This window comes from Aspergillus saccharolyticus (assembly GCF_003184585.1).
Source record: "Aspergillus saccharolyticus JOP 1030-1 unplaced genomic scaffold BP01scaffold_12, whole genome shotgun sequence".
NCBI lineage: Eukaryota > Fungi > Ascomycota > Eurotiomycetes > Eurotiales > Aspergillaceae > Aspergillus > Aspergillus saccharolyticus.
Genome location: NW_020290622.1, coordinates 585,277 through 610,445, shown reverse-complemented (window position 1 = coordinate 610,445; position 25,169 = coordinate 585,277). Strand labels below are relative to the sequence as shown.

General features: G+C 51.2%; 6 protein-coding genes across 6 annotated transcripts; 4 read left to right on the top strand and 2 right to left on the bottom strand.

Moving 5' to 3' along the window:
• Nucleotides 1-1,839: 1,839 nt before the first annotated feature.
• On the top strand, nt 1,840-3,488 carry BP01DRAFT_356211 (sucrase/ferredoxin-like domain-containing protein). The gene is made up of 3 exons (XM_025574891.1): nt 1,840-1,915; nt 2,030-2,500; nt 2,575-3,488. Exons 2-3 carry the CDS (start codon nt 2,126-2,128, stop codon nt 3,343-3,345), a joined length of 1,146 nt encoding a protein of 381 aa, XP_025432017.1. The 5' UTR covers nt 1,840-1,915; nt 2,030-2,125; the 3' UTR covers nt 3,346-3,488.
• Nucleotides 3,489-4,435: 947 nt separating this feature from the next.
• Nucleotides 4,436-7,112, bottom strand: BP01DRAFT_382212 (i-AAA protease YME1; the record flags this gene model as incomplete). Its single annotated transcript, XM_025577356.1, has 5 exons — nt 4,436-4,843; nt 4,899-6,637; nt 6,698-6,812; nt 6,885-7,013; nt 7,083-7,112. The coding sequence occupies 5 exons, from the start codon at nt 7,110-7,112 to the stop codon at nt 4,436-4,438; spliced, it is 2,421 nt and encodes an 806-aa protein (XP_025432016.1).
• Nucleotides 7,113-7,434: 322 nt separating this feature from the next.
• BP01DRAFT_356209 (uncharacterized protein) lies at nt 7,435-9,506 on the top strand. The gene has a single exon (XM_025574890.1). The coding sequence runs from the start codon at nt 7,904-7,906 to the stop codon at nt 9,035-9,037; it is 1,134 nt and encodes a 377-aa protein (XP_025432015.1). The 5' UTR covers nt 7,435-7,903; the 3' UTR covers nt 9,038-9,506.
• A 940-nt stretch (nt 9,507-10,446) lies between these two features.
• BP01DRAFT_339390 (mannose-1-phosphate guanyltransferase) lies at nt 10,447-11,844 on the top strand. The gene is made up of 4 exons (XM_025573363.1): nt 10,447-10,491; nt 10,590-10,736; nt 10,797-11,673; nt 11,738-11,844. The coding sequence occupies exons 2-4, from the start codon at nt 10,635-10,637 to the stop codon at nt 11,755-11,757; spliced, it is 999 nt and encodes a 332-aa protein (XP_025432014.1). The 5' UTR covers nt 10,447-10,491; nt 10,590-10,634; the 3' UTR covers nt 11,758-11,844.
• A 588-nt stretch (nt 11,845-12,432) lies between these two features.
• BP01DRAFT_33967 (3-keto-steroid reductase) lies at nt 12,433-14,420 on the bottom strand. Its single transcript, XM_025573375.1, has 2 exons — nt 14,035-14,420; nt 12,433-13,834 (listed from the first exon to the last, which is right to left on the bottom strand). The coding sequence occupies exons 1-2, from the start codon at nt 14,100-14,102 to the stop codon at nt 12,556-12,558; spliced, it is 1,347 nt and encodes a 448-aa protein (XP_025432013.1). The 5' UTR covers nt 14,103-14,420; the 3' UTR covers nt 12,433-12,555.
• A 4,879-nt stretch (nt 14,421-19,299) lies between these two features.
• On the top strand, nt 19,300-19,744 carry BP01DRAFT_33638 (uncharacterized protein). Its single transcript, XM_025573236.1, has one exon. It carries the CDS (start codon nt 19,398-19,400, stop codon nt 19,689-19,691), a length of 294 nt encoding a protein of 97 aa, XP_025432012.1. The 5' UTR covers nt 19,300-19,397; the 3' UTR covers nt 19,692-19,744.
• Nucleotides 19,745-25,169: the final 5,425 nt, after the last annotated feature.

Sequence of the window (25,169 nt, the reverse complement as noted above, 5' to 3'; positions counted from 1 at the left end):
CTGTGAGTCTGTATATGATCCATTGCGCCGTTCGTAACCGCCTGGGGATGGCCGACCTGTGCTAGCGGATCTCATTGGTGTTCCCGGGGTGTTGCTCCGACTTCTACCCGGAGACATAGCACGAGGAGGTCGTTTAGCATGAGAAGTATGTGGACGATCTGGAATCTGAGTGGGGACTGATGGGCCACCATTCAGATTCATCGCGGCCATTCCGCTTTCAAGACCCCCAGATCCATACTGATCTTGAGAGGCAAATGACGTGTTGATGCTTGGCGGTTGTGGAGGACGTGCTGCAGCTAAATCGAGTATCGTTAAGCAGGCTAGCCGAAAGAAATAGAATGTCAACACTCACGCGGTCTCATCATGCGATCCTGTCTTGGGGGTGGTACTCGATCCTCCGAACCACGTCGGCTATTATAGCTTTGCGGTGGTGGGCCTCCACGATAAGCCTGACCTTGCTCGTCCCTCGGGGGCCCGTAACCCCCGCGCGAAGGCCGCGGTGCACCGCGGGGAAGCGGTCCATATGACCTCGCAACAGCGCCTTCGCCAGGATATCCAAATCCGTGGTTATCGTGACCCCCGTTGGGCAAGCCGCGGTAGTTGTTATCATAGCGACTGTCAGGGTATCCACCTTGTGGCGGGTAGCCCCTCCCACTGGGAGTTGGCTGAGGAGGACCGTAGTTGCGTACGGGCGGAGCCCTCTGTACTGGACGCTGTTGATATGCCATGTTACCCGCGGCAAGCTAACAAACGAGGGAGCGAAGACGAACGAGTGTGCGGGCTGAGGTAGGAAACGCGTTCGTTGGTCACAAGGGGTAGCGACAGATTTGTCTTCCGCGGGCTTGAGATGATTGTATCGTTCGGTCTGTCTCTGTCTAGCTAAGCCGCAGTAGCTTATGAGCAGGAGACGGACCGGGGCGGCTTTGTGCTGCAAGAATTTGCGCAAGTCAGAATAGGAGAGTGTAGCTTGGTCGAAGCTAGTTACGACAATCGTTCAGGAGCTCGATGTGAGATGTAAGATCATTCAACCCGAATGGACGCGCGCGGAGGTATTGAGTTGGTCTTCACTAAGGTTATGGACAATGTCAGTATACAAGCTATCGGCGCAGAAGCTTGCGAATGCGAAGCGCGCAAATGCGCATAGCCAGGCCAACTTACCCCCAATACAAAGAAAGAAAAGCGATCGCCCTCGTGGTATGGAGATGAGACCAGTTCCAAGACCAGACTTGCGAAAACAATGTCAGAAGGGGAAAGAATCCGTCAACTTTAAAAGAGCGTGTGCGACTCCACAAAGAATGAAGAGGACGTAGAAGAGAGAGAAGCAATGAGGGCGGAGGAAGGCAAGAGAAGGAGGTTCAAGTGCGAGTCGCGCAGATGAAGCAGTGAAGTTGAGTGGAAGGAAAAACAGCCGCCCAAGAAAGAGGGGAAAGACGAGAGAGCCCTGGAGGGTCCGCGGGAGGGTTAATTTAGAGACAAGTGAACTACTCCGGAGTCACAGTATGTACTAGTATGTACTGTACGGAGTACGGAGTATATCACAGTAAGTTATCTCAATCTGGGGTGATTAGCACCAAACTACACCCTTGATACTAGAGTGCTCAGAAAGCAAAGCAAAGAAGAGAAAAGGGAAGATAACAAGAGGAATCCAAAGAAATCAAAAGGACCTCCTCTACTCGATCCTTTTTAATCTGTCTTGCATAGTTGATTTGTTTCACGCTGACCGGCACCTGACGCTGAGGCTGGGGGACACCCCCATCCTTCTTTGACTGAAAAAAAAAATAAAAATAAAAAGACCCACGCTGGGTTCCGCCAATCTTCAGGTTCATGTCCCACTTTCTATGCCTTCCCTTCGTCCCTTTGCGCGCCTAAATGTGGGAGATGTCTCGGCAGCGCCGGAAAGTCGCCCGGGTTGATGGTGAGTTGACGCCGATGGGTCTCTCCTTTCTGCTCAAGATTGGAGGTGCAATGACTTCTTGGCATGGCGCTAACCGTTGCTCCACGCCTCGTGGATTACGCCTGCGCTCACCAGAAACAATTGGAAGGAAGATCCTAAGTTACCTCGTCTGAAGCGTCCCCCCCCCTTCTTCCCCTCTCTCCTCCTCTATAAGAGAAGATTGGAGACAACATGCAGTCTTTCATTCAGCGTGGAGCTGCCTTCTTCACGCCCAGTCGGTCGGTTACTCCCAAAGAAAGCCCCCAACCCAGCAGCGATGATGTCGTCGAAGAGTTCAAGCAGGCTCCGGCAGCCGACACGCTCTTTCCCAAGGTCGACCCCGCCGTGGACGGCGAAGAGTGTCTACACGACTGCGCATCCTGCACGGTGAAGTATCCGGCCAAGTTCGAGGTGGATCAGGAGGACAATATGTACGGCAACATCAACGAATGGGCCACTCATGTACTGGTCGCGACCGGCAAGACGGACTGGGTGCGCGATGTCGCCGACGAGCCGGGCAGTGTCATGGAGGCGATTGAGAAGGGAGGACTTGTTCCAAGCAATGGGGTAAGCAAGCAGCTTACACAAAAGAACAAAAGTCACCGGTCTATTTACTGACCGCGGTTTTTGGGGAAAATTAGAAACTCAAGCTCTCCGCCTCGAACATGCCCGTGCCCGACGAGTACCACCACCACGAGCAAGGCCAACAGCCCACTACCGTTCTCCTCCTCCCCAGTTTCTCCGTCATCGATCAAGTCACTCCAGCTCTGGCGCCCGATCTCATCAAGTACTTCGTCAACCCCTCCCCAACGACCACCACACCGTTACGGTTGACCAGCCACCCAACCCCAACAACAACAACCACTTCTTCCTCGTCGACAGAGGACCAACCCACCACCACCGGCCCCGAAACCGAACCTACTCCTTTGACCCTCGACCAAATCCACACTCTCACCCCGCTCCGCTCCCGCCCCTGTCCCCACTCCGCCGTCATCCTCCTCTGCTCGCACCGCACCCGCGACGCCCGCTGCGGCCAATCCGCCCCCTTGCTCCGCAAAGAATTCGAGCGCCACCTGCGCCACCTGAACCTCTACCGTGACCTCGACGACGAGCGACCCGGCGGCGTGGGCATCTACTTCATCAACCACGTTGGCGGCCACAAGTACGCCGCGAACGTGATCATCTACCGTCGGCGCGACTGGGAGTGGCATCTCCGTCAGGAGGACGGCGGTGCTGGTTCCGGCGGTGCCGCGGAGCAAGAAGGCGCGGCCCAGGGCATCTGGCTGGCGCGCGTCAAGCCGCAGGATTGCGAGAATATCATCCGCTACACCGTGCTGCAGGGCAAGGTGGTTAAGCCGGCGGAGCAGTTGCGGGGTGGCTTTGATCGGGAGAGGGGGCTGACTAGTTGGTAGATGAAACCTGCATGGGTTTCGGGATTGGGTTTCTTCTTGGCTCAACATAAAACCTTCTTTTGGATGCATTTAAATATATATATATATATTTTATGTATGTATGTATGTATGTATATTGATATTTGACATATACACTAGATAACGCTCACAATTAGAGGGGAAGAACACGCAAGGCATGACTATATCAGTCTGGCAGCTCTTTTGGATTTATCCACTTTTATCTTTATCATGATCTTCTCCATTCAGTCAGATGTGCCTGGTCCCTTCATTTGATGAGGCTAGAGATTTGTCTGATGGTCGTACAGTACGAAGTTGTGTTGGTACGGTTCTTGGACATAGTAGTAAAGCTGAGATATATACGAAACCTGAAGCTTTCTCCATTGGAGGTGAAGTGAATGTTCGCCCCGCGCTACGGTGTGCGGAAGAGTTTAAATATGTAGTACACCCCTACAGAAACGAACAAGCAAGTCATCACACTAACCATAGCCTTATTCACACCATGCGAATCAACCTTGAAGTTATTTATTTCAATTGAGGGTCATATTTGTACTGTACTATACTGCACTGCCTATTCACAAACCAAACACCACGCTCATATGTGATCCTCGCGTGCGTTCAATACATGTATGTACATGCCGCAAACAAAGAGAAAAACAATTCATCCGAACAGCCAATGTTATTCACCACGGGAAGGATAATGCCTTAGCAAGCTCCTTTTCAGGATTTCTCTCTGCCCCGTAAGCATGCTAAATACATATACTGAGCTCGAAGGCACAATTCGGTAATCGTTCAAGAAAAAAATGCCCAAATCCGAACAATTCAGAATGAGATAAAAGGGAGTAGAAAAAAGGGAATTAGAAACGAAATGCATAATAAAGAAGACAGTGCAAGGTGGCTTGAACTTGGAAAGAGATTTCGACCGGTTCATGGTGGATCGATTTGAAGAAGTAACAAAAAAATTTGATAGACAATAGGCGATCAGTTCTCTTTCTGATGCCTTAGGTAAAGAGTCATACAAGCTGGAGAGGAGAGAGGATGGGGACGTAATAGGCGGGAAGAAGAAAGTGTCAGGAGTAATGATGCCTCGCACTTATTCCTCTGCGGGATTGGCGGCAACTGATGGGGGCTCCTTTGCCTTCGGCGCCGTTATATTGGCAGTCCGAAGGACATCAGGCAACTTGAGGGGAGCAGCTGAGGCTGATTCCAATTTATCGAGCTTTTCGCCCCGGAGAACTTTCTCCATCTCCTCCTTGGTCAAGGTTTCATACTCGATCAGAGCCTGGGTCAGTAGCTCTAGCTCCTTGCGTTTCTCGGTCAGAATATTGGTGGCGCGAGCGCGAGCTTCCTCGACAATTTGTCGGACCTCGGATTCAATTTCCTGTTTCGTCTCGGAAGACAGGCTGTCGTAGTTGGAACTCAAGTCGACATTGCCAAGTTTCTTGGAATAGCCAAACTGAGTGACGAGGGTGAAGGCGGTTTGGGTCGCTGCTCGAATATCCTGCAGTTGGTCAGCAAAGAATGCGGTTTTGGGGTAAGTAGAAAATGAGACGTACGGCCGAAATACCACTGGTGACCTTGTCAGGGCCGAAAATAAGCTCCTCTGCAGCCTTACCGCCCATGGAAACATCAATGTCGGACAAATATTGAGTGTAGTTCTTGGACACCTCGTCCATCTCCGGCAGAAAATGGGTGATACCCAGCGCCATCCCACGCGGGACGATGGTGATCTTGTAAAGGGGCATAGACGATTCCGAGAAGTAAGCGACAAGCGCGTGGCCGGCTTCGTGGTAGGCAGTAAGGAGCTTGTCCTTGTCTTGGATGACACGACTGCGAGCCTCCGCACCCATCATAATCTTGTCCTTTGCATAATCAAAATCTTTTGGCCCAACCTTAGCCTTCTTGTTTCTGCTAGCGTAGATAGCGGCCTGGTTGACAAGGTTCTCTAGCTCGGCACCGGAGAACCCAGGAGTGCCGCGAGCAATGACCGCCACATCAACGTCAGTGCTAATCTGAACGTTTTTCATGTGGTGCTTAAGAATATCCATGCGACCGCGAACATCAGGTAGGCCCACAGTCACCTTCCGATCGAAACGACCAGGACGCGTGAGAGCCTTGTCTAGAAGCTGAGGATAGTTGGTTGCTGCGATGATGATGACTCCGCTGCTCTGGGAAAATCCATCGAGTTCAGTGAGCAACTGGTTCAGGGTTTGCTTCACATAAGCGGCGTCCCTTTCGTTTCTCTTAGCACCGATGGCATCCAGCTCATCGATGAAAATGATAGCCGGAGACTTGCTGCGGGCCTGATTGAACAGCTCCCGAACACGCTTGGCACCGACGCCAACATAGACTTCGTCGAATTCAGAGCCGGACATATAGAAGAACGGAACGCCAGCTTCACCTGCGACAGCACGCGCGAGTAGAGTTTTACCAGTACCAGGAGGACCGACCAAAAGGACACCCTTCGGCAACTTGCCACCGAGGGAATTGAACCGGTCCGGGTTTACCAAAAATTCAACAAGTTCCTGCAGTTCATCCTTGGCCTCATCGCATCCATGGACATCGCTGAAGCGCACGGTCTGGTGTTCAGGCTGGGCTTCGTTGTTTTGTGCGCCCTTGACGTTCTTCAGGAGACCGGAGGTCTCAAGGAGAACGGCGATCATTACCCAAGACGTGTATGCGATGAAAGCCAAGACGATGAAGAACCTCACCCAGCGAAAGATAGTGCCTCCCAGCGACTCCTCCACCACAACGTATAGAGGTGCATCTTTAGCTCCAGTGCCGCTTTGATTTGGTGCCGCGTGAAATTTGCCGTGGGTACCTTTCGACACAACAGCTTGACCGATAGCTTGGATTTGCTCGGGCCGAAGTTGCTGAAGAGGGTCAGGAGTGGATTGGTGGTTAGCGCCTAGGAAGGCAGTAGAGCCATCTGCTCCGCTAACCCGTTGCAGTGCCTTGTGGTATATCGCTTCAGTGGCCGCATTACTGGCAAAATAACCAGATCTGTATCGTTCAATGATGATGGCAGGATGGTTCGCACGTAGGAGAGCCTGATAGAAAGCATTTTGAGCGTTCGCGCTGCTGGGGTTGTTGTTTGCAGTTTTCTCCCTCTGAGCGAGTAAAGCTTGAGAGGGACCTCCGAAAAGGTATCGCTGCTGTTGAAGAGGTGAAAGTCCATGTACTTGCGGGGCGTGGCGGATGCGGTTCGGATTTGCGGTCAGCGTGGAAAAGAAGCGAGATGCGGGTGTGGCGACACGACGGCTAGTGATGGATGGCGAACTCCAAAAGATTGCCGCTGTAGAGTGCAGGTGTTAGTATGTGGCTGCAAGAAGGATCAGAAGCTGAGAAAATGTACTAGCTAATAGGGAGCGAGCCCTTTGGGGTTCTGCCGGCTTGTACAAGACAGCTGATCGAAGAGCCTCGGAAGGTGTTGTAGCTAGGAATTCAGGCAGGGAGATCTGAAAGGTTTCCTGTACGGAAGAGAAGACACCTTAGTACAAAACTTCCCATTGTATATCAACGAAGGTAGGGCAAAGGCATACAATCGAGTTGAGTTCGTGGCTGGTCCGTTGCGGCTGAGGGGCGGCGGCAGATTGTTCAATCTGCTTCCAGGGCGCGCTCAGTAGATTGAGAAGAGAAGGCCAGGCATCGAATGCCACGGCGGCCATACTCTGTAGCGCGACGAAGTCATCAGTTGGAAATCCGATTAATTAATGCAGGAATGTTCAGAATGTCCGTACCGGCCTAGGGATCGGAACTTGAAAGGCCATGGCTAGGCGATGGCGGCACTTGGCCGCTGTCACAAAAGAGTCTTCCCTTTAAGTGGGGAGTAAGATGATGATTTAAAGGCGATTCAGTGCTCAACGAAGATAGAAGCCATCCCCTGCCACTTCAAACAGTCATGTCGATGGGAGAAGAAGATAGCCGGCAATGATGATGTCGGGCCATTCTGATATTCGGCGGGCGGCGAAAGTCATCTGCCGAACGTTGCCACCACGGCTTCAATGGGGTTCCGTAGTCTCGCCGTCACACACATTCCACGTGACGCCGCTGGATTCTCATAGATCGGAGTTTCGCAGTCCAACACGTCTCTTCTTATTATGGTGACTGTATCGTTGTACATTGGGGAATCATGGCAATGGATACGCACTCAATTTCTTCCAGGTATCTCACATTCAAGTGCGTTGACACCTCTCGTGATGATCTTCAGACAGAGATTACGGTATTGTATTTACGACCGATATTGCTACCTGTCAGCAATCCGTGGTTCAGGCTCCTACGAGGTCTTTGACGACCTCTGCTCGTTTGTCTTCGGAGCCTCATCCGGGTACCTAGCTACATAACGGGGTTATGATCCAAGACTGTCGACCTGTACCCCCTTTTTAGCCGCTCCGTTACGGTGCATTTGATCTTCCATGGCAATATCTTGGAGCAATATATCAGTGCTACTATTACCTTCTCCGTGCTCTCCAGCGGAATCATCATCCTTTTAGGGACTGACTGACTCATCGCACTGTCTCGGCATACCCAATGGCCGCGTCTGTCTTTACTAGCGAAGGCCATGCCCCGAAAACTCATCTTTCTCATGGGAGCACCCACGCCGAGAAGCCTTGAGTGGGATGAAGACAAGCTGCTCCAGGAGCCTATCTTCCCTTTCACAGACCAAAATCCTCGTGACGAAGATTCATGGCATCTGGCGGACGCCCACCCTGTGAAATGGAGGCTTTTGCAGGAGCTACGGACATCTGAGTCGTTCCCGGGCTCTTCCAATTCGGAGGGTGGGGAACGAGCCTGTTTCTTAACAACCCACGACCTCACGGCCGATAGAGGTACCTTGGCGGCTGGACAGGAGGGTTTGGCACTAGCCAGGTTCTACGAGCACTCCTTCACCGTGCATGAGATTTCCGAGATCACTACGGCTGGTGTTCGCTCTGGAGATTCCCTCCAAAACAGCGGCTTATGGGCCGACAGTACTGGGAGTTCGATGGCAACAGAGAGCGAGAGAGAGGCGCTGAACCCAGGAATTCTGCCTCATGGACCCGTCATCGACCTCCAGAATATCCCTACAGCCGCATACTTGACTTCCATTGTGCCACAGACAATGACTGTGAATCTTGTGGTGTCAATCATCACTATCCACCCCCCGCGTCGTATCGTAACACGGCAATGGAAGAAAGAATTAGACCTAGTCGAGGTTGTTGTCGGCGATGACACACGAAGCGGATTTGGAGTAACCTTTTGGCTACCTTCCGTGGATCAAGGAGATCATGTTGCAGAGAATCGTAACCCCATCGAAAACGAACTCGGAAAGTCGCTAGCGGCACTTCGACCACGTGATATTGTTCTGATGCGCACGGTAGGATTGAGTTCCTTCCGAGATCGGGTGTACGGGCAAAGTCTGCGGAAGGGAGTCACCAAAATCGATCTTCTGCATCGACAGCGGGTTGACGCAAACGATGCAGGTGGCGTGTACAGTGCAAAGAGGCTGCGACACTTCCAACCACAGCAGGGTCCTGCAGCTAAGAACGAAGAGGATCTACTGGTACTAAAAGTGAACAAGGTGCGCGAGTGGATCAGACAATTCGCGCCGGATGCGGGAGGCGGTGTCAATGGTAAGGGGCCGCTAACACGTGGTCGTCTGTCTGGAAAAGCCCCCAGGCATAACGTACTGCCTCCAGATACGCAAGAAGTATAAATAAAACTTCGGCAACAGTACGCTAGGTAAGGGCTTAGGAAGCTGGAAAGCGCTGAGTCTTTACAGGGATGCGCTTTAGCTCCTGCACATGACTTCAATGGCTGGTAACACAAAAACGGGAAGAAGTGTCTGCTCTTACAAGCAGGGAGAGATGCATGGGCGATCGGACGATCCTGAAGCTTGGGATTGGGGACAGAGGCGCGAATACGATTATGCTTCCTGCAGACACTCATGGCCTCATTGCGACTCTTGAGGTGATACAGCGACAAGCGGATTGGGGAATGCAACCCGAGGAAGGTTGAGCAGCATCCACCTGCCGAGATACGAGGGAGTATAATGACGACTTCCGCTGTTGCCCATGCTAGTGACCTTTGCAAGTGACCAGATTGTTGCATTGAGTTGCATAACAGTCATAATACGGATGGCAGATCATAAGAAAGGAAAACAAGAAATGAAATCGCAAATATCCTCATTGATTTGTTCGAATTGAATCAGAAGATACAGAGCAATACTGTGTAATCCAGGGGCAAGAATAGACATGAATTGCCCCACGCAGCACCTGATCCGGCCGCAACTACTTGGACTAGACCTGAAACCGTACGCTAATTACCGGTACGGAACTGGTTTTTGAATGGTTTGAATGGGGGGTGGCGGGCTGGCCGCAAACGTGGATGTTGAAACGCCAGCCAGCCAGTGGTCCGTCCGGGGGGGGGGGGAGAAAAGGGTGGTGGTGCCTGGATTAGTTAGTGGGCAGTGGGCACGGCACTAATTTTTGCTACGCTCAGCGACACCTTTCGTAGATTGGCATAAGGCTGCCCACACCTTATGGAGTACGCACTGTGAGCCTGTATTAAGGGGTGCACTTGGGGGTCTCTCATCATACAATCTGGATACACGTACCGTGCTCTCGTTACAGCAGCCCCCCCCCCCCCCCCAAAATCCGCCCCTCCATAGTTAGTCGTCAAAGTCACAATAGCCAGGTGTTCTCCTCTTCTTTCTACTCTTTCTTATAACTCAATTTCCTCTCCTTTTCTAAAACCGCTCCCCCTCCTCCTTCCCTTTCCCTCCCCCGTTCATTCATTCTCTTCTCCGATCCGATTTAACCCCCAATCTAATTACTCTTCTTCGTCTACTCGGCCTTGTTGGGTCTTACTTTCAACCACTTTCGAAACATCTTCCTCGACCTATCTCCTTTCCTCGGCCGGGTTTCACTTCTAATCCTTTGTACTTCGCCCATACTCTCTCTGCTCCGGTCACTCGTTTGGAGCAAGTTCCTCTTCTCCAAGCAATTCCTGCCCCCTTTCGCTCTAATACCTACACACAACCACAATCATGAAGGGTATGTATAGGTCTATAGATAGTGGCTCGGCCACTATGCGCCCGTCGCATCTGACTGATCACATTCCTTAGCTCTTATTTTGGTCGGAGGTTTCGGTACCCGTCTGCGTCCCTTGGTGAGTACCTCTTCCCCGCTGACGATCGTGACGCCGAACATACCAATGCGATCGGGATTTGTGGAAGTTGCGCCTGCTAATCTTCTATGTCTCCATAGACCTTGACGCTTCCCAAGCCGTTGGTGGAGTTCGCCAATCGGCCCATGATCTTGCACCAGGTCGAAAGCTTGGCTGCTGCAGGTGTCACGGACATCGTCCTGGCTGTCAACTACCGTCCCGATGTCATGGTTGCCGCTCTTAAAAAAGTATAAATATCCTCCCCAATCGCTCGAAGACGGCACGCTTACACCAGATTCCCGAGTTAGTACGAGGAACAATACAACGTCCGAATTGAGTTCTCCGTGGAATCCGAACCTCTGGGCACCGCCGGTCCCCTGAAGCTGGCCGAAAAGATCTTGGGCAAGGACGACACACCATTCTTCGTTCTGAACTCCGATATAATCTGCGACTACCCCTTCAAGGAGCTTGCTGAGTTTCATAAGAGCCATGGTAACGAGGGTACCATTGTCGTCACCAAGGTGGACGAGCCCTCCAAATACGGTGTCGTCGTTCACAAGCCGAATCACCCCAGCCGGATCGATCGGTTCGTCGAGAAGCCCGTTGAATTCGTCGGCAACCGTATCAATGCCGGTATCTATATCTTAAACCCCAGTGTGCTGAACCGCATCGAGCTGCGCCCTACCTCTATTGAGCAAGAGACCTTCCCCGCCATTGTGAAGGATGGCCAACTGCATTCCTTTGACTTGGAGGGCTTTTGGATGGATGTTGGTCAGCCTAAGGACTTCCTTAGCGGAACCTGTCTCTACTTGACGTCCCTGGCGAAGCGCAATTCCAAGCTGCTTGCCCCTAGCAGTGAGCCCTACGTCTACGGCGGAAACGTTATGGTCGACCCATCCGCCAAGATTGGCAAGAACTGTCGCATTGGCCCCAATGTTGTCATTGGTCCCAACGTTGTGATCGGTGACGGTGTGCGCTTGCAGCGCTGTGTTCTCATGGAGAACAGCAAGGTCAAGGATCACGCATGGGTCAAATCTACCATTGTCGGATGGAACAGCTCTGTTGGTCGGTGGGCTCGTTTGGAAAATGTCACAGTGCTTGGTGACGATGTCACCATCGCTGATGAAGTTTACGTGAACGGTGGCTCGATTCTGCCTCACAAGAGCATCAAGCAGAACATTGATGGTGAGCTCCTACTAGGAACCATGAGTTCTTGGATCATGTCACTAACCGATCCCTTTCGAAACAGTCCCTGCGATTATTATGTAAAAGTCCCTCTTCACGTCGCCACGCCTCTACTCACCTCTATAAAATCCGCCCTTCTCCCCCGATGCTCAGACGCGTTAGAAATTCGTGCTTTGCGCATTACCTCCATAAGAGCAGTGCCGAGCCTTGGCCCCATGGCTCTCCTTGACGAATCATAATATACCTGGATACAATGCTCCCCCGACCTTCCGAAGAATCTACCTTCTTGCGCTTACTTCTTTGTTGTGCTGGACCGACTTCGCATGCTAGAGGCCTTGATGGTGGAAGCGTGTCTTATTCGGGTTTGTACTTCTGTAAAACCTACTAATCTCATTTCGTGGTCTTTTGACCCCCTTTGACTCGCTCTGGTTCTATTTCTACGTTTCCGACTACCAATTCTCGCAAATTTTACATTTTGATCCTCTTTTCGACTTCACAGCTGCTCTCAGCCAGTCGTTTCTTCTCTGGTCCAGACTCAAGTTGTTCCTTCGCCTGTTTTTCCCGTTTAACCACTTTCTTGGCCATGTTTTTGGGTGGGAAGGAAGAAGGGTGAGCACATGGACTAATACTCTATCTGATTTTAATGACGTATGTGGACATGGGTTTCAAGGAATGTAAATAAGGGGAGGCAAAGAATTCAGAAAATCAAAAGCACAGAAGAATATATTGTCGTGAATGCTCTTGCTCAGACACCGTAGTGACTTGTCCCGATCTCGTTTGGTTGTATTAAATGTAACAGTATTTATACACTAGAAGTAAGAATCATATGTTTAAGAAAGGTCAAATCACCAAAAACCCTCCCTTCTTTTCGCCGCGTTTCCCTTATTGTTGGGTGGTGGCCGCCATCTGTGCTTCCTCCCGATCCAGAATCTTCTCCCACTGCACGCGCAGCTCCTCCATCTGCCGCCAGCACTGGCGGCCCAGCTCCTCGAACGCGACCCGCTCCTCGGCCGTGAGGTCACGCGCACCACGCTTGCGGCGCCGCGTACGATCCGCCTCGACAACCGCCGGTCCGGCCACGCCGCCGTGGCCCCAGCCGTCCATCTCCGTCGAGATGACGCTGTCGCGGCCGAGCCGGTCGCACGAGGATCCCCACTTGACGCGCCCGCCTCCATGCGCGCGGTAGGGCTCCTCGGCGGCGTCCAGCTCGGCCTGGCTGCTCAGCGCCAGCCACACAGGCGCGCAAGCCCCCAGGTACGTCCACATCGTGTGCCAAGGGGAGCCCAGCAGGCGGGCGAGCCAGAAGGCGGCCAGCATCGCGTAGATGAGCGGGAGCGGGAGCGGGAGGATCGCGGTGCCGCAGATGCCCGGATGGGCGAGGTAAGTAATCGGTTGTGCTGTTTTTGTTTCGTTTTGTGCAGTGGATTTTTGACGTTTGGGATCGCACGCGTAGAACGAACTGGTCCAGGGGTCTGTGGCCGGGAGGTCGGCGGTCAGGGCGAGAATGTCGGTCAGGGCTTTGGAGGATTCATAGGGAGTGGCGGTGCGGAGGCCCTGGAGGTCTTCCGGGGAGAAGTACTGGAGGGTGGCTTCAATGCTGGAGACCCAGATGATGCGGCTGTGGGGCGCGGAAGAGGAGTGGAGGAGAGGCATTAGGTTATGTGCGAGCATGTAGTGGCCGAAGACGTTGGCGCAGAAGACGTTGCCCAGACGGGGTTCCTCTTCTGGAGCAGTGGTGGTTTGCGGCGCAGTGAGCAGGCCGACCGGGGCGATCTTGTAGGCCGGCCACGAGACCGTGTGAACAAGGTCCGTCAGGACCCCCCAGACGGCCTGGGGCCAGTTGAGGCCGGTCCAACCGCCGATGCCGGCGTTGAGGATCACGGCGTCGAGCTTGGGGAAGGTCTGCGTGAGGCGCCGCGCGCAGGCGCGCGTCGACACCAGGTTGGACAGGTCGACGGTCTCCGGGGTGAAGGTGATGCGGGCGCGGTGCCCCGGGTGGGATTTGGTGGTTTGTTCGAGGTGAGATTGCAGGCGCTGCTGGGTTTCAGCGCCCTTCTTGGTGCTTCGAGTGGTGAAGACCACGGTGAGGCAGCGGTGGTTGTTGGAGGGAGACTTGAGGAAGTCGTCGACGAGGCGGCAACATATTGAGAAGCCGAGACCGCTGGATTTCAGATAAGATTTGTTAGTCTGTAGTTCAGTTTGAGGGAAGAGGAATGTGATGCTGTTGTTGCTGGTATCGTCCTGCCTGTTGTGTTCTTTGTTGTTGTCGTTGCTCTTTTTCTGGTGTTGGTACGGACAAGGGGCCAGGGGAAGCTTAGGGTCACAGTACTAGCTGTGCCATTGGACGGAAAATGAGCTTACCTGTTTGTCCCGGTAACTAGAATTATCGAAAGATTTGCTAGATCTTCCTCGTGGGCGTGATTGGCCATGATGGCAGCTTATTCTGATGGAAAGCGACCCAAGGCTGGGGGCTGGTGAGGCACGACGAGGTCCGATCATTTTGCCCGCATTCGCGTTGGTTGCTGCGCCGATAAGCTCCCTGCTTACTAAACCACAGCTTATCGTAATTTAGTTACCTCTCAGGTGATGCAGAGTCATGTGGCATGGAGCTTGACAGCCGTTAATGCCTGTGGTGTTGACATTGAGCAATACGCACTACTACTGAGAAGAATTCGGTGGGCCTCGGTTATGACACTGAGCTTGCTCGTCTATGCTTACCCTTCGTTGTCTGACTTTTGCATCCACTGAGGCATGAGATTCAAGCGGAACGCTCCCTCTCAACTCCGCCCAGTTAGCCATCAACACTATCACCGTCAGCACGAAAGATCTTCTCATTGCAAGTGAAACCTTTCGCTGACAGATAAACCCATGCGACGAAAGATGCATACCTATTCCAGCTCGGTTCTCCTTCTACCAAGCACGACGAGTCAGATGCAAAGCCGCGTTGGGGGGATAATCCCAACACCTCCACTCAGTGATGAGGTTACCAGGCGGTTAGGTTTGATCTACTGATAATCCAAGCTCCTTCGGACGCTGATTAATGAGGACTGTCGATTTGATTGAGGAGAGGAGCCGACCTAGTCTGGGGCTGGGTCGTATTCATCCTTTGGAGATGGCCAAAGCGTCCGCTAACTTAAACCTTCATACGACGATATGGAGCCGCGCGCGATGGCATGGCATGGCAACGCCATGGCCATGAGGCTATTGTGACCGACTCACTCCTGCTCTCCCTCGGCAGTGATCTGTCAGCATGAAGGATTCTCTTCCCATGAAGGCCACAAGGCGGAGAAAAGAAAAGTATAACCAACGAATCCTGACAGGCGGTTTGTCTTCCTAAAGCAGGGAGTTGGGCGGCAACAGCTTCGTCCTAAGAAGTCAAATTCTTGAACCATGAGACGAAGTAGACAGTTGGTCTTACAGGCTTTGTCTTCATTTCCTTCTTTGGGTCGCAATAGACGACAGCTTATGGATGATTCCTGGATGACCGTTGAGGCACGGCTATAGTCGGCTCCTCAGTATGGATGGAGAAAGGGCTGGGCTGGCCTGATGGTTCACTCTCTTCGCATATGATCTCTCAGACTGGCGTTCTCTAAGGTTTGTTGTGTGTGTAAGACTGTTGCAGCCGGGCAAGCTGCATGGAAAGAGTGAAGAATGTCTCCGCTCCCTGGAGAGGCAGATGACAGGAGGCTCAACGGCACATCTGAGCACAGTCCCCCTATCGTTGACAGCTTATACTTGAGTTTTGGTTGCTATCATTACCCAGCTGGGCAGCGAATTCATGCTTCGTGCAAAGAACGATTATTGATGCTGGACGCCGATGAAAAGGACTGGCCATTATCTCGGGCTCCATAGACCCGTCGAGTAATTGACCCAATGTGCTGCCGTCAGCCGTTTCCAATCTATCCGACAACATGATTTCGGAGAACCTGAAGGAGGTGAGAACCATACAGCGGATGGGCTGTAAACGAGCGACCTTCACTGGTCAACCCGGCCGGGTGGAAACGAGGCCCAGACAGGAGTATGTGCAGGGTAGCCTACTGGACGTACAGTGAGACACAGCCACTGCCTCCGAGGGTTCGTTAATGACTTAGAGTTCATCCAAAAGATCAATCAGATCATTTTTCTCCAGAGAAACTCGACTTGACAACTTCCACCAGCGTCAGCTGCTACTCCAGCAAGCTGGCCTTCGCGATAGCGGCGAATACCGAACAAGGAAGGAGTCTTCTGAAATGATCATGGATATTTACAAGGTTACAAGTAGGATCTAATGGATAGAATAGTGTATCTGCTGCTGCCTCCACGCTGAAATTGATTCAATGCAAGCGAGCCGACGTAGTCGCTCCAATCGACGATTTGTTGGTGATCGCCTCCTACCTCCGTCTCGTTCTTCCATTCACCCACATCCATCCATCCACGGCGATATCCGCAATCGCCTATTTCAGACCGTATTGGGACCCGCGCCTGCAAGGGGGTGGGGAGGTGGAGGGGTGGGCTGCTAATTGGAAATTAACTAAAGGAAAAAAAAATAAGAAACCAAAAATATAGCGCCTCTGCTATTCCCTTTCCTTCCCCTCGCCCACCCCACGCTTATCCGGGGTCTGCTAAGCGTCGCTAAAGCCGAACGAGAGCGATCGTTAGTAGGGGCGGATGGAATTTACGGAGTAGATATCGCCAGACCAACCCAAATCATACCGAGCAGAAACGGTACCGAGTAGATGACTGGCGACTCACCGACACTTCGCATCGCGATTTCCGATCTAATCGAGGATGACCTTTTTCCCCCACTCCCCTCCCCCGACCCACCTCCTCCTTTCCTTCCCTTCCACAGCCTACCACAAGGCCAGATTGCCGGGGAACTCTTCCCTTAGTCTTCAAGTGATGGCGTCGCGGCGGTGGAAGTGGGAACCGCAACAGTTGTTCTGGATGGCTGACCAGAGACGAATCACATTCTTCCATCCTTGAAGGCCCGCTTTCTTGGCCCTCATAAGGCTAAGGTAGGTAGCTAGACACTAGAATTACTAGGTACTATTCATCGCGATCACCGTTATTCCCATTCATTCGATTGCTGTCTCCATTTGAGATTCGGTTGGTGATCAGTAGATACTCAGTATACAACCGTCTCCGCCCCTCATCCCTACTATTCTACCTTGTGGTTTAGGCATAGAAAGCGTGCGTGGCCACAGCTCGCATTGACAGGGCGTTTCATACGTCAATGCAAATCGGAGATTTTTTTTTGGCTTGGTTTTAGTTTCTCTGGCCACTAGCCACTCGCTAGGCATCACTCGTCCCGATGGCGCCAAACGCATGTAGTGCATGTCTAGCATCATCCGAGAGGCGACCGCGGCTGCAAAGTCTAACGCGGCTTTCGCATCAGTGCTGGTTCTCCGAGGGATCTCTGAGACTCTCTGGATTCGTTTCGTGTCAGTAGATTGCAATCCGATGAGACACAGCGGAGAGGTAGCTCATGCTGCATATCCCACTACGGGATTTGCACAGTGCAGGACCGCGAGATCCGCATTGGGAGATGCAGACTCGACTTATCGAGGCCCAGTTGAGAGAACAACGCTATACTATGGGCTGGAATACGGTTCCGAAATGCGGCCCAGAACCACTTTGCTGGAGACGGCTGCGAGTCATTTTGCTTTGATCCAATAAAATCAGGCAAGTTGAGGTGCATTTAGTGGGGACGGTCAATGGGGACAGGTGACGGCAGTGGAGTCATGTTGTTTACCTCGTCTTCTTCTTCTTCTCCTGCTGCTGCTTCTTTTCTTGAGTTTTCCTCTTTGAGAGGGTGAGTGTATATCGCAGCATGGAAGGTTTATAGTATCATGTGATGCATATCACCTCAATCCCCTTTGGCTAGAATTGGGGCGGATGGGCAGCAATGCAATGAGAGCCAGTCAGCATGTTTTGCCTACCTAGCCTGAGGCCTGCAGCAGGGTAAGCAAGAGTGTCTCTCTCATGATAGGATGGGATGATGCACTTCCTGCTATTGTTGTGCATTCGCACTTGCTCAACCCCCTCGCTTCAACTTCTAATCTTCGTTTTTCAGCCTTGTTTCTGATATGATGGTTTATCTTGTGATAGACGATAGACTCTGGCAAAAGAATCCACTCCATTTTTCCCTCGCCCATCGCGCGCTCTGGTAAAAAGTGAATCTGTGAATCTCCCGGAAATGCGGGGTATTGATTGACCCGTCATGCATTGAGAGCCATCCAACCAATGGAAGGATGTCGGCATGTGCTGATAAGGGAGGAAGCAGAATGAGAACTCGCTCCGATCAGAATCGGTCAGAGTGGTAACTAAGTAGGTTGAAAATATAGGGATTAGTCAGTTAGGTAGTTGAACCCCACTTTCAAATAGTGCTGGTATACACAGTATACAAAGTTACAGACAGTAGTTGATTTAGTATCATCCATTTGAAGGTAACACCAGGTAAGTCGTGCATAAACCCAATCCCTCCCCCCTTCCCTCCAATGAAACCCCCGGTTGATCGGCCAGCCAGTTAATGGTGGTAACGAGGGTTAAGGTCCTGGGTCACTCAGTAGCTGTGAACTGTTGAGACCATCTTCAAGCTCTTTCTTGCCCTGTTGCACTAAGCTAGTAGCTAGCTCACGTACTACTGTAGTCTCTGGTCTCACCCGCTTGGCTTCTTTGGCCATAATGCGACGAGGCTGGGGTCCAGGATCATTGTTTTCTGAATAACGACTCGCTGATTAGACTAGGTCTAAATTAGTTGGCGCAACCATGAAAATTACTGTGGCGGGGTTAGTGTGTTCTACTGTTCATTACCCGCTCTTCCGCGACCGCCGTTATTCGGTCCTGCATCGCCATCACATCCCTCTCGCAACCCTCTCTTTCATTTTTGAACCTCCCAATTCCCTCATTGGGGCTAGTAGGATCACGAAACCTACTGGCATTTCAACACCACCACCTCAATTCCCTCTCATTCCCCCCCTCTTGAGTTCGGCTAGCTTATGCATTGAAAAGAGGTACAGTACGGAATACTACTTACTGTACATCGTTTTATTTGGCCCCCCGCCTGCCCGATTTCAATCGAGAGATCGCTCGTCTAAGGAGACAGCTATGGTATTGGTAATCCTCTGGTAACGAATGGTACGATACCAGGTACTAGCTAGGTAACTAGCACCTAGTGATAACTGGTAAGTACACATGCCTTCACGCACATACACATGATGTCCTCCGGCTGCGACGGGAGACAGCGCCCAGCACAGTAAGATTGGAACCAACGACCAGGTACCTGGGTTTGGTGCCGGATGCGCTTACTACCTGCTAAATGACCTAGGAATGTCACTAAGAGTAAGTAGCTGCTAGTCTACAGTCCACTACTGTGTACATTAGCTCTCAGCTGCATGATGTCATTCTTCTTCCCACTTCCTTGGCCATCATGACAAGGTGATTCTGTATACTGAGTTTCACACCACAGAGTAACTACGGAGTAGCTACTAGTCAGTAGCTGTAGCTAGTGCAGTTCGACCTAACTGACGCACCCCTGTGATCATCCTTGACTTCTCCCTCCTCGAATCATGCTGGTTGTTCTGCGATCCCTGTAATTTGAGCTGGCTACCTAGCCAGTTATTTCCCCGATCATGCCCGTCTGACGAGATGAGTAGGAAACCTCCGACCTGTCGACAGGCGGCGACGACCGCACTTTCGATCCATCCAACTGTCATCCCCCAGAGTAATAATTTCAGGCATTAAGAATGAGATGTCGGCTTTCTCTCCCCGCCTGTGAGAAAAGAGAAAAAGGCTTCCTTGCGCTGGTTTCATCTTGTTCTTTGAGGGTTTTCTGTTTTCTGCGTCCACATATACCTTCCATGACCTACAATTCTAACTATAATGTCCTTTCTGTTAAGTTCTTTGGAGTACATTGTTGTTTTTTTACCCCCACGCTTTCTTTGCCGGTGGATAGGATCATACACTGGTCAGTGGTTACCCTCCCCCAACAATCACCCACCTCAAGTTCGATGTCTAACTCCGTACCTATCCGTGATTGAACGCCGATGCTTTTGATCTACCCTGTCCGAAGTTATCACCTTTGGAGTCAGATGGGCTTCCCAAGAAGCTTAGCACACTCGGCGTCGCTATAATTGCAGCCGGCGTCAGGAGCTGCCCCCGAATCCCGCGCTTTTCATTAACGGATAGTCTTTCCAAGGTTGAGCGGTGGGAGGAATGGGGGGATGGAGAACAAGATGGGCAGACCCGCTACAGTCTACTGCATGAGATAGTGGCATGGCCCTCAATAACCCCATGTCAGACAGGAGATGGGGCGGGGGGAAGTCGGGTTGATGGGGATGGTAATGGAGTCGTGGACCCATTTGGAGACTCTAACTTAACCTATTTCTCGTCTTCGGTAAGCCTTTTTTGCGATCGAGCAACCACGCAAGGCAAAAATTGTGGATCCAATTTTTTTGCGGGAAATTCTTGCGATTTACATGTTGATATCTAGTTGGAAGGAAGTAGATAGAGATGGAGATAGAGGTCGGGTGGATCTCGCTCTTCTCGTCTGTTTGAAAGATTGTCTTGACTTAAGTGGTTCTGTACGGAGTACGGAGTAGAGAACTACAGTAATGTATGTACATACAGTACCTACTAGCTACCGGTAGAACACGAATAAACCCCGGAGGTCATATGAAAGGGATCTCGAAGATTGACAGAATCTGGCCGGTGTCATCGTTTTTTCTCATTTTCTCCTCATTCCTGGTAGATGAGTGATAGTGAGTGATCAATCCATCTTAAGGAACTGTGTAATCCCCTTGTGATAGGCCCACTCTTTCTCGCGTAAATTATCCGGGGCGGCGGGAGTGGTGGCACCCCGAACATCCTAAATCCAAGTACGGAGTAGTTGTAAACTATGTAAGTTACAGACTAATTGGCCTCGTCAAGTGATTGCTTGGCTGCATACCTTACTGTTATGAGGAGAAAATCCTCCAGTTCGTGGCGCATCGGTTGGAGAACAGTCAAGCTCCTGGCGTGGACTCTAATCTTCTCCCTTCAGAGCCGATGACAACCCACTCACCCACTCCGAGTGAGGAATACCCCGTAAAGGGGGGTAGGGTGTCTTACCTGGATCCATGGCGTCGGAGTTAACCGCTGATAGGGAGCTTCAGATGACCCTCTCTGTCGCTCAGATTGGTTAGTCAACCTATAATCGATGACGGCGGCGGTGGTGGTGCCAGCCGTGATGATGCTGATGATGATGGTTCAGGTCGTGTTTGTCTCCCATGTCTATCGCTCATCTACAGCATCCAGTCGATAACAAGCCTCAGGCTCTGACGAGATCTAGACCTTTTCTTGCGGATCCAAGGGATGCCGCCGTCATGGGCCAAGGAGAAAGAGGGCGGAGGGGCAAAAGCAATACGAGGATAATAAACTCGATAACGACAATCGTTGACCAGTAAGCCGGAGAATCCTCATCATCATCCTAGTCAGGTAGCTTGCTCCGTGATATTATGATTACAGCAGGAATCACGAGTGTGAGAAGTACTATTATGTACTACCTGGGATGACTTAAAAATGAAAGTATGTCAAGTGATTGGCCTTAATCACCCACTTGTCGGACGCATAGAGTTGACTCCCCCAGGAACACAACCTCCCTTTGTTCAGGAAGGGACAGACATTGCATGCGACCGGCTCCCACTTCCGACCAGGGTATACCGACCGGTAGGTCGAAGGCGGGTATATAATATGATATGCTATGGGTATGATACAAAATCTAAGAAAAGAATCAGGCAAAAAGTCTCCGAAGGCAATGGGTAGTTTGCCCGGTCCATGCAAGACCCCCGCAAGCAACGACCCAGAATGGCAAGCACTTCGAGACGAGTAAGGTAGGCAAGTTCAAGAAGGAGAAAGGTTCGGAAACTGCAGCAGAAGGATAGGCGAGGGCTTATTTGCTGAACCCACGAAGTAGACAGAAACTTTATCTCTCAAGCGACGACGATCTATCCAGTGCGTCTTGCCGATGATTGTTTGCACGGGGTATGGTATGATTCTGATAGCATATGCACACTACACAGGAATTATACAGGAACTATGTACAGCATATTGCTAGTGATGGTGGTCAACTCTCAATCCATCCCTCATGCTAGGGGGACAATCTAAAGTTGCAATATTTCCGATAATTCCCACTCAATCAGCTCTACATTAACACGTCTATTCATATGACAGACTGACAGTGTCTCTCTGTCTCTGTCTCTCCGCGGCCCCCCGCCCCACCAATGGTCAAACCTTAAGTGAGCGACAGATGTGGGCGGCTCGCTCCCTTACTCAAGAATGGCAACCGGTCTTTGTTTCATCGTCGGTCCATCATCCCTTGATATAACCCGCTGTCATTATTGGGAATGGGCGGCATGCGGGACGAAGGATCCGCCCAAGTTCAGGTATCGAGGCTGGATACTACACAACTTACATATCTTACTTACCTCGAAACAAAAAATCACCGAGCTCCCCCCCTCCGCCCACCCCACACTTCAAGCCTCAAACCCTTGTCAACTTTCTTGTTCGATCATCAACAACAAATGCAGACTGTCAGATCTGGGCCATGTGGGATGGTTCACTGGTGTCATAAAAAAGGTTGAATTATTGATGACAAAGACTCCGGCAAGGTTGGTGAACACGCAAGCTCCACAAATAGAGAGCTACGCGCCGGAAAACAGCCACAATTAACGCCTCTTTGCTGGTCTGTTTGCTACAAATGGCAGTATCGTCCATGAGATGATGACGGCTATCGAATTGATTCGCGGGCAGAAGTATACCTAGTAGCTTATTCCCGCTTATCACAATGTTGTGAATAGTCACGCCGAAACAGGCGGGAGGATAGCAGACAGGGAGTCAGAGCAGAGACCATGAGAGCTTGTTCACCGAGCCGCTGCTGGCTAGTCCTGTCCCCCTTATTGGAAAGGAGTCATTTCAGGTAGTAGTTAGTCTAGCTTGGAGGCATCGACTGACTCATAGAGCTGACGGGAAGAGTTCCTTACTAGGTACTCACAAGAGCTCGCATCACTGGGGGGATGGGACAGCGGGCAGATGGTTTTGGAAGTCCGCCACGTGGAAGAATGGCATCTCCAGACTCTCCCTCGACCGATGATAAGTCCCAAAGGTGCTGCAAGGATAATGATCGGAGTTAGAGGATTGTTAGTGTTTCACCTGGATGGGCTCAATTTAGTAGCACATCATAGCTGCGGCGTCATAGCTGCGGCGGTAAGCCGTGGCGTTTTCGGTTGCGATTGTTCTTAATCCTAGCCTTAGGTAGTAGTTTATGTTTACACGATAGGGCCAATCGATTATGCCAAACGGAATCATCTGAATCGCTTGCGTCGACTGTAGACCATCCCATCTCCGTCCCAACACATCTACTGCCTATTTGGGCAAGGTAGGGGCAATCCTGGGATGATAGCAATGCGGACCGATGAAGCAGGGCGGTATTGTAAGGAACCACGGCCCACCCCCCGGCTCTTTCATCCGATGAAATGGATGGATGAATGATATCTTACCAATCCTCGAGGTGGAGGGCTGCGCTGGACTAGCTTTGAATGCTTCTCCAGATACTTGGCCCAGGGAAAGAGAGAGGGAATCCCGCACACAGATCGGGGAGTCGTTGCATCGCTTGCTACCCTATCCCTTGCTGATTTTTTTCCGGCCTGTGTTGCCTGGTCCGTCACTGCATTCTATGATTCCCCGTGTTTTTCTGGTTCTCCTGTCCGGTACGCGCTGCTAGCGGTTTGTTCCGCTTTCGAACCAGGCTACGGAGAGCTTTCTGGAATTAAATTCCAGCTTCATCGCGGGGAAAGGTGATTGGCAGTTGTGACTTTGAATTCGATTCGAAAGACATACCTTACTGGATCGATACTGCTAGCAATGAGCGAGGAAAGAGAGCGATACGGGCTAGAGAGAATGAATGGTATTGTCGGTACCAGCTGGATACATTCATCGACCTAGCTTGTCGTTAGTCCGCACCCTAAGCATACGGCTGTGGTACGGAACAGGCTGTACCCCGACTTACTGCTCGCTGTACTGGAGTGAGGTCTGCTGTGAGACTTCCCCGATTCCCGTTTATTGTCTGCAGTCATACGATGATCCCCTCAGCTCTGTTGAAAATGGTCGACATTGCTGTTGACGGCTTTCATTGATCGGTGCAGGAATGGCCCGTGATTGCCAATAGCACGTTTGCCTGGCTTTGTTTATATCAAACTACAAAGTAAAAGGTCAAATTACACTGCGCGAACTGGTAATAACATTACAGTACATTATGGTACCAAAGGGTAATATAAACTTACACACTAACGCGGGCGACTCCAAATACTAGTGTCGAAGTCCAGATTGCATCTTTGAATGCAGGCTGCTAACCCATCTGCAGACTAGTGGGTTGTTCCAAGGCCAGCCTGCGGTCTTTCGCATCTTGATTGGTCGAGTCTATATACTAGCCTCTCAGCGTCTTAAGGCACAAGCGGATCCGGTGGTGGGACTTTGGCTATTCCCCTCTCTCTCGCTCTTGCCGTTCTACGGACGTACTCACTTTTCTGCCCTCTCTCCTGAGTCCATCCCGGTCTTCTTCTTGTCCACTCAACCCCCTGATCAACCTAGTTTCGACTGGGAAGACTGTTCAGCCTAGTAGTAAGATGACCTCAAAAGGATTACCTGCACAGCTTGACCTTCATCCTGTACATCACTTCGGATGGCGATTCATTCTGTCCCGGTAGCGACCACCCCTTGTGTAGTTACAGACTTAACAGTACAGCAGATACAGACCTCACTCGGGCCAGAGATTGGGTCTCCTAGTGACCTCAGCTTAGGCAAGTGATTTACCCCAGGCATAAACAGCGAGACCCAGACGCCTCCTCGGCCTGTCATTTTAGGGGTGTTCCAAATTTAAAAGTGCCCGCTGCTTGGTAAGTTTTAGGTGACACCCCACGGCTTACCTGCGTTGTTCGGTGAAAGAGTGAGTAAGTGACTGAATGTGTGTCTGCATAACTGTATGCACGAAGTACAGAGTACTCTGTACATCGATCATGAGTTATGGCTTTCAAAGAAAAACCTGCCCTTTTTTTTTTCTGTCTGCCTCACTGGCTTGGGTACAGCACTGTAGTTGTTCGGCTCATGTTTTATTCTGCTGTCTGTAGTCTGCAGATTTGCTTCCATCTTCGTCTCTTGAATCAATCTATCAAATTTCTACATTGGTGATCCTCTTGAACTAAGGGAAAGATCGATCCAGCGGAGCTACTAACTAAGCTATACTGGACTACTCGATGGGGGTCTCATTGGGGGTTCGCTGGCGGGACCCAGAGGAATATCAACAAGAAAGCCTAAGTTAGTGACGGGGTACTTCCCAGGTACAGTGAGATATGCGGCGGTTAGAGTACGCGGCGAGAAAGATCGGGAGGCGAAACCTGCTAAATCCAGTCAAAAATGCCAACCTAAAAAAAAAAAAGAAAAGAAAAGAAAAGAAATCCATATGAACTAGATTAAATGCAGAAAGG

Coding starts and splice junctions, on each gene's coding strand:
- BP01DRAFT_356209 (XM_025574890.1), top strand. CDS start 7,904: ATGCCCCGAAAACTCATCTTTCTCATGGGAGCACCCACGCCGAGAAGC.
- BP01DRAFT_33638 (XM_025573236.1), top strand. CDS start 19,398: ATGAGATGTCGGCTTTCTCTCCCCGCCTGTGAGAAAAGAGAAAAAGGC.
- BP01DRAFT_33967 (XM_025573375.1), bottom strand. CDS start 14,102: ATGGCCAATCACGCCCACGAGGAAGATCTAGCAAATCTTTCGATAATT. Junction 13,835..14,034: donor CTAGTTACCGGGACAAACAG/GTAAGCTCATTT, acceptor TCTGAAATCCAG/CGGTCTCGGCTTCTCAATAT.
- BP01DRAFT_339390 (XM_025573363.1), top strand. CDS start 10,635: ATGATCTTGCACCAGGTCGAAAGCTTGGCTGCTGCAGGTGTCACGGAC. Junction 10,737..10,796: donor TGGTTGCCGCTCTTAAAAAA/GTATAAATATCC, acceptor TTCCCGAGTTAG/TACGAGGAACAATACAACGT. Junction 11,674..11,737: donor CATCAAGCAGAACATTGATG/GTGAGCTCCTAC, acceptor CTTTCGAAACAG/TCCCTGCGATTATTATGTAA.
- BP01DRAFT_356211 (XM_025574891.1), top strand. CDS start 2,126: ATGCAGTCTTTCATTCAGCGTGGAGCTGCCTTCTTCACGCCCAGTCGG. Junction 2,501..2,574: donor GACTTGTTCCAAGCAATGGG/GTAAGCAAGCAG, acceptor GGGGAAAATTAG/AAACTCAAGCTCTCCGCCTC.